This window comes from Vigna radiata, chromosome 2, assembly GCF_000741045.1.
Source record: "Vigna radiata var. radiata cultivar VC1973A chromosome 2, Vradiata_ver6, whole genome shotgun sequence".
Classification (NCBI taxonomy): Eukaryota; Viridiplantae; Streptophyta; class Magnoliopsida; order Fabales; family Fabaceae; genus Vigna; species Vigna radiata.
In genome coordinates this window covers 8,456,563-8,464,750 of record NC_028352.1, presented here as the reverse complement: position 1 = coordinate 8,464,750, position 8,188 = coordinate 8,456,563, and the positions used below count along the sequence as shown (strand labels likewise).

General features: G+C 31.9%; 1 protein-coding gene across 1 annotated transcript; it reads right to left on the bottom strand.

The window, feature by feature from the left end:
* Positions 1-1,940: 1,940 nt before the first annotated feature.
* On the bottom strand, positions 1,941-7,207 carry LOC106756579 (outer envelope protein 61). The gene is made up of 12 exons (XM_014639054.2): positions 7,121-7,207; positions 6,668-7,017; positions 5,906-6,136; positions 5,378-5,434; positions 5,112-5,240; positions 4,800-4,877; positions 4,642-4,712; positions 4,299-4,348; positions 3,997-4,180; positions 3,213-3,774; positions 2,768-2,911; positions 1,941-2,497 (listed from the first exon to the last, which is right to left on the bottom strand). Exons 2-12 carry the CDS (start codon positions 6,761-6,763, stop codon positions 2,351-2,353), a joined length of 1,749 nt encoding a protein of 582 aa, XP_014494540.1. The 5' UTR covers positions 6,764-7,017; positions 7,121-7,207; the 3' UTR covers positions 1,941-2,350.
* Between the last annotated feature and the right edge of the window lie 981 nt (positions 7,208-8,188).

The following is an 8,188-nucleotide window of genomic DNA, read 5'->3' as shown; positions in this document are numbered from 1 at the left end:
TAGTTAATAAAACAAAGAAAAAAAAACAGTACGAATTACTTTCATTTCAACAATCCTGAGGTAATTAAGATAAAGAGAGAATGAATATACTAAAGAAAACTATCATCATCACTCGCCTCACATTTAATAAGTTAATTTGCACAAAAAGTTCAATTCCATTAAAAAGATATGGTCTTTCCTTTAAAAAAAAGTCTAAGGTTGAATTAGGTTTATAATGATAATTTTAAAATTATTGTTATTTTGTTACAAATTAAGTAATACAATAATAAAAAAAATATAAAAATGAATATTTAATGTGAGATCCTATAAATGTTAATAATTAGAAAATATATAAATATGGTTAAATATCTTAAGTAAAAGATAAAACGGTTTGGTAGTTATAATTTAGAAAATTTATTTTATTTTAAAAGAGAAAAAAGATTTGGTAAATAATTATTTACTTAGAAAAAAAATTATTAAATATTGTTAGATATAATTAGATATTGTTGTTGGATAATAATAAGTTGAATTTTGGATGTCTCACTTAAGTGTCAAGTTGGTTTCCACTTTTAAAAAAGTTTGAAAAGTGTCTCAATTAACTTCTCTTTACAAAAAAATTACTAATCATGTTAATAACATGTCATGTGTCAATATATTTTTTTTAAAAAAATATTTTGTAAAATTTGTTGTGGCCATGTGTCAAGTCTCTGGCATGACACATGGCACTGTTAATATCACGTGATAAGAAATTATTATATGTCAGAGTCATATATCATTCTCTTATTTCAATTTAGTCTTTATATATGTCTTTTGATTAGTTTAGTTTTAATTTTTCTAAAAAATAACAATATGGTCCATTTCTAAATTGAGACAAAATTTATTATTTTTATAAATGTTATACTAATATTTTTATTAAAAATGATTTTCTAACATTATATTATTGTATATTATTAATTCATGTTTTTTTAATATAAATATTAGTATAACATTTATACAAATAATAAATTTAATCTCAATTAAAAAAAACCAAATTTATTATTTGTATAAATGATATTAATCAATTTATTTTTATAAAAAGAACATGAATTAATAAAATATTAATTTTAAATACTTGTTATTTTTGTAAAAATATCTATAATTAATTAGTTTTAATCTTATATAAAAACATTGATTGACAAAAGGTTGACCCCCTATTTTGCTATGAACCTTGGTTTCTTCCTATTGTTTATTCCTCCCATTTCGGCTTTTCCTTTTTTTCCCGTAAGGCACTTGAGAATTTCTCTCTTTGCTAGACTTCTAGTCAGTCAATTGAATTTGGATATTATCACAACCTTAGTTTCCATATAACTCTTTATCCCCACTGAGATATTCTTGATCCATTCCTTTTAACAAACCCACATATTGCTCGAATTACATCACATAATCTTCGACATTTCCTGTTTGCTTTAATGTCAGCAACACTTCGAGGGGGATTTCTCAACATATTTGGTTGAAAACATTGCACTATTGTTGTCTTGAAAGATTCCCAAGTGGGATATGGTTGAAAGATTTCCACCGTTGATACTACTAGTTCAAAGCCTTTCCTTCCAAAGCCACCAGCATTGCTAGCATTTTTTCAATTTATAAGCCTTCTTACAATTTATAATAATTGTGCATGGCAGGTCCTAATATTATCTCATGCTATGATATCTTTCGAGAAAATCATGATAATTTTCTTTAAGACTTCTCAACACATTGATGTTGAAACTGCTCTATCAACAGAAGTTTTGGCTATTATTCTCTATCTCGAAAGTGCGTATAACCATGAATAAGAATCAGTTTTTGAGAACATAGCAGCCACACATGACCAGAAGACTCAACAGTAAAAATGAGTGAAATCGCAACTCACAAGTCCACGTTTGACTCTGGGGCATGGGACAACATAATGACTAGAATAAAACATAACAAATTTCAGACAGGGATAAAACTATATCCTCTAATTAGTAGTTCCATAGATTTGAGTGAGCAAAACATCAAAAAAAAAAAAGGAATTGTGTACATTTTACAAATAATCTTACCAAATCAAACGCTACATTAGGATTAGGATACCAAAATGATAAAAGATTACTAATTTATTGAATGGTGGGGTTCCTCCCAATGCTAAATGGCAAACAACTCGAGCTAATAATATATTACAAAAAAAGTCAGTCACATTCTCAATTTGGACATATCTGATGAGATGCCAATTTGGCACTGCTTTCCAGGTAACTAATAAATAGTCTGTCCCATCCTTTCTCCATTGTCTCTTGGCTGATAATATATTCAATCATGCCATCACACAAGAAGATTATGGTTGAATGCCTAGGGAATCTCATAATGTTTTACCCTTACTCTAGCCACCAATGAAGCCTAACCGGTGAAGAATGATAGCCAAAATGAGCATGCATATTGCAAAGATCATCCCAGGCTTCCCTAGCAGCCAGTTCTTTGTCTTTCTTGCAGATTCAACTCCTCTTTGAATCCTGTCTGCCCAAAGCATCTACAAAGACAAAGTGTAAAGGTTCATCTTAGTACTAAAACAAGTCTACAACCAACCAACCTAAGTTTATCTAACCCTATACTGTGTTTTTTTCAATTAACCAAGGATCTCACTTTCAATTGCATTTTATCTTACCTTTCCCATAATTGCCACAAGTCTATTTTAACGTCCTCATCTTAGGTATAAAATTTTATTTATGAATGCAGACTAAATTTTATTGATGAATGCCAGGCTAAATGAATATAGTGTAGAGTTTGGGCTTGAAGGTACCATTTTATCCAAGCTCTCTGGTGACATGGATGAGACAGCTTTCTGAGCTTTTGCTGCCTCTTCTGGTGAAAGCTTAACACCAAATTGTTCACCCATGTTTGCCATCATTTCCGGGCTCATATTTTTAATCATGGATGTGAACATCTGCAAAACGACATTAAGCTTTTGTAAGAGAATATATACATAATACTGAAGACAAGAATTTTTCTAGATAGAGAATCTGTAGTACTTGCCAAAAGAAAACACAAAAAATGAGCATGCGAAAAGTCAATCTCGGACAAGGGAGCTGGCGACTAAAAAGTAACACAGATTCATAACTAAACAGAATACTCAATCAGAAATTACTCAGTAACATGAGTAATAAAGAGTGATACTTAATTCCAGACAAGTATGTGAAAGAAAGCTAGTAATCATTTTATATACTGAACCAGTAATAGAAACATACCTGCCGCATGGCTGGATCTTTCATCTGGTTTCTCATCTGCTCTTGTAGATCAGGACTGGAAGAAGGAAAGTTTGACTGAGAAGCGCTTCTCATATTTGAAAACACATTATGAGAAGAACTTGATTCCCCAAAATGACTAGTTTCACTAGTACTTGATGATGGGATGTTTGACTGATGAACATTTCTTTGGATCTCGTCTACTGCTGCTGCGGATGGAATAGATTCTTTCCCTTTTAGTGATGATGCCATTTCAAACATCTTCTTGAGGTCATCAGCTGGCATTTTACTTATCATATCACTTGCTGCTTTAAACATGTCAGGTGTCACATTGGGAGGCATTGATCCTGGGTTAAAAGAATCAGGGGGACCTCCTCTTAAAAATTGGTTGTCCCCTTGAAATGAAGAAGCCATATCAAGCATTTTTTGCAGTTCATCAGGTGACATCTTACTAATTACATCAGAGGTGGTTTTGATCATATCTGGGGACACATCTTTGAATTGTCCAGCATTCAAAGAAGCCAGCGTGGCAGGATTTGTGTTTTGAATGAAGTTCTGGAATGACCTATAGAAAACACAACATGCTTAGATCCTGTTTGGATAAATTTCTCCGTTAACAAAAATTAGTGTGTAAAGTTAAAACTCACATTGAATAGATCATTGTCAATATAAAAACTTCCAAAATTAGCTTATAGAGAAGTTCATTGCACTTTTTTTCTCCTATAAATGCTTGGAGAGAAATTTTTCTAAACAGACCATTTACAGCTTCTATAAAAATGTTAACTACCTGACAGCTTCAGGATCCTTTCTCAGTGCATCTAAGCTGTCTGCATTTGATTTTGAATTTCTATTGTTAGCTGTACTTGTACTCTTAGAGGTGTCACCAGATTTTTTTTGAAGGGCTGTTTGTTCCAAAGAGCTTTTAGGTGGTACATCCTCGACTTCTTCAGTTATTTCTTCGATTACTAGTCCTACAAGCATGATGTAAACAAGGTTAACTTAACTATGACATTTATTAGAACCATATAGCTGATGGGGTTATGGCAAAGTGAAAGGTAAACTAGAAAAATAAATTGGGGGCACACATACCACTTGTCAATTGCTCACCACCTCCCATTGTCAATTTTTCCTTGGTATCCCTGAAATAAGCACTTTATATCAGCTTACTTCCAACATATTAATTCTTTTATTACACATGATTCAATTGAAAAAACATGATAGTAAACATATAACAGATATACTTAATTCAGTATACAATCCAATATTTAAATGGACTTGTAGTTAGAAATTGAAGAAAAATTACTCATAAATCATAATTAAATATTCATTAATTACATCAGTAGATGTATCGTACATATAATTAATAAGTAGATCAATAAATAATTCTGTTTATAAGATAGGTGCAAGTATGTGGAAGGAAGTAGCATCACACCGTAAAAGCTCTGCAACTGTATCATCATCAGGGGACACTTCCTGCGCCTTGCTCAGATCAGAAACAGCATCCTAAGAAAACAGAAATCGTACTAAACATAACTGAATAAAATGTCAATTTTGAGGTAACAATATTAATTGAGTCACAACAAAGCTCACATTTAGTCGACCTAGTTCCTTATATGCTTGACCTCTTCGATAAAGAGCCTTAAGGTTCGTTGCGTCATATGCCAAAACCTACCATATTTAAAGCACATTAATGCACTTCTAGGTCCAAATAGCCAATTAGAATCACGACTGTATTTGCATTGTTAAAGAAGCAAAAGTAGAAATGAGAAATTATTTTATTCCTTCCTATCTTCTAAGCTGAAGAATATCCACACAATACCCCCTACTTAAACATTGAAGTTGGTTATTACAGTCTACGATTAACAGCATATTTCAATGGAAAAAGAAAGGAATTGCAAATACCTCAGAACCTTCTTTTATGCACTCATTATACTGCCTTGTCTTCAAGTAACAGGACATCAAGTTGAGAGAACATGCCAAAAGAAGCTTTCTACTTTGGAAAGATGGAATCTCTTTGATGTTTTCTTTAGCCTATAATATTAAAAATTAAATTAGTGTATAAGAATACAAAAATGATAATTTAGTCCTATGTTTCAATTCTCAAAACAGGGAGAGATAGGAAAAAAAGGTGTGAGAGACTGTAAAGTGGCCACAGAAAGTTTACTTACAAGCGTATACTTCTTCAAAGCTTCACTGAACTTTCCTTGACTATGAAGTTCATTGCCCTGCAAGTTTTTATTTTAGTTCATCAAGCCACACTATAGATATTTACAGAAACTGAAAATTTGTAATATGTTATGAGGTAGTGATAGTGCCACATTCGTGTCTTATAACTATTATGCAATGATGGCATGTATATTTTCCGATTACAACATTCCATATCTTTCTCAATGGATCAATAGTTCTTGAAAGCATTTTCCTCACTGTATCATAATTTGTTTTTCAGCGAATTATTTTAGTTTAACCGGCTGCCACATTGTCATAGTATGCATCCAACAGGAAAAAAATAAAATGTGCCTGTTAACTACTCTTTCATACCGCAGACTGTCTTCCCTTTTGCCTACAACATCGATTCATCTCATTCTCTCATTTCATGCATAACAAATCAATATATAAGATAAAAGAAAAAAAGTTCCATTGGTTTACGGTTCATGTTACAAAGACACTACCAGTTAAAGTTCTCACTAACAACTCACCTGCTTCTTCAACATCTCAGCTGCACTCAACTGATATTTGATCTGGGCATCAACCCGGGATCGCATTGCCGCCACTTCATCAGGAGACGCATTGGCCATCTTTTCACCAATCTCAGCCATTTCTTCTGGACGAGTATGCTTTAGCTGCTCAGCAGCAAGTTTAAAGTCTTCAGAACTCATGTTCTTCATGCTCTCCGAGGCCATCCTCATCAGCTCTGGATTAGACATCATCTGCAATTCCAAGTAACATTGCACAACAACACAATTAATCTTGATCGTATATACAAACCCCGGCATCAAAACCCAAGACATGTTCCCTCACATGGAAAAAAAAAAAAAAAAACTTTTCCTAAATACTAACATTTCATACCCTAATGTTCAAATTTAAATTCCACAAAAACACAGACATTATAAAAAAGGGTAACCAAACCATAATTATAGGAAGCTTTAGATTTAGAGCTTCTTCAACAAAAACCACATAATTTTGCCCATTTTGTACCCTCCGAAAAGGGCATCATAGAGGGATGAGTTCATAACGAATTACAGTTAATTCTGAAAAGGATTTAAAAAAAAAATCCCCTGGCACCAATTGTGGCCGCATCGATAAACTATTTTGCGAAATCAACGATCGCAACCCGAAACTACAAAGGCCACAGCAATTTAAAAACCCGATTCTGACATTGCACCTCAGAGCCCAAAAGATAATGCAACAAACCCACAAATACAATTGCATGGAAAAGTAGAGAAGGATAAAAGACATACCTGTTGTTGGATCCGAGCCAACTCAGCAGGTGACATGCGACTCATCTGCTCCTGAGCGATTCTAATCAAATCGGGATCCATCATGCCGTTGAACATTCTCGATACCCAACTGGAATCTGAGCAACCCCAGAACTTCAAGAACGAAGCTTGAGACAATTCTTAATGAAGGGGGAAAGGGGTGCGAGACTTTTGCTCTTTGGAATGGGACAAACCTTCCAAAGGTTAAAGAACGTTTTACTGGTTATGTTTGTTTTGGGAAACTTGAAGAGAAGGTGTTGTGTTGGGTAAAATTGAGAAACGGAGAATTGGAAAGAAAAAAGGGTCCGATTTGGGGGTGCCGCCTACCAAATCTGAAAAGAGGAAAAACAAAATAAATAGGAATGAAACAGGAAAGAGAGAACCAACCGATCAGACAAGAGTCGAATATGCGTAAAGATGGTCGATTGATATTACTCTCTTGTCCTTTCCTCGTTTTTGTGATCTTAAACTTCTTCCACTCACTGCTACCATTTTTGCTTTCTTAATTGTAAAACACAAAATGCAGTTTTGTTCCTGTGCTGTAATTGGAGCGTGATGACTACTTATTTTGCATAATCTTTTCATGTATTTATATTACGCATTCAATGCAGTTTTGTTATCTCTAAATATATTTATTTTAATATTATGTATACATTATTTCAATTTCATAATCTATATGTTGAAAATAGTAAGTATACATAAGTTTTTGAGTAATTGATTAGGGAAATATTTGTTAACAACATAAGCATCATTAACAAGATGGATAAATATGTGACCGTGTATAATGTTTCAAGTGCAACTTTAACAGAAAGTTTCATAATGATGAGATAAAATAAAGAAGTTATTAATATGGACACATTATTTATTTTGTTTTTCATATGTACTTAGATGTCCTAACAAATATACTAATATTAAGAAACACATTCAACAGTATTAGTTTAAAGTGATTAATAATATTAACAATGATATTTGATGGTCAGTTAGCATATATTAACAAAAATATATGATCCAACATTGATAATTTAATTACATTATTTATTGATATTATAAATATTTTTTCATATCATATAATAATAAAATATATGGTTAATCTAATTAAACAATGTATTATTGTTATTATATGTTGGTTATTATATGTTATAAGTTTTTATTATTTTTTTTATTTTATAACCAAATTCATAAGGTGCATTACTCCATAAAATATAATTTGTTTCTATTTCTTTATTAGTATTGATCTTATATGAGAGAGTAGAAATAAATGGATGTGAGGGAAAGAGATGAGATTGTATCAAATTTGGTGTGTGCCAAATTAATACTATTACTACAACTTATCTATCCTTAAGTTAATAATTAATAAATCAGATAGGATTAAAGTAATATTGAATTGTTTCTCAACTAATACAAAATTGTTTTAAATATACTTGATTCTTATGAAAATTCGAAAAAATTAATAAAATACAATACAATGTTTAAAAATAAAAATGAAAAACTATCCTAAAATTA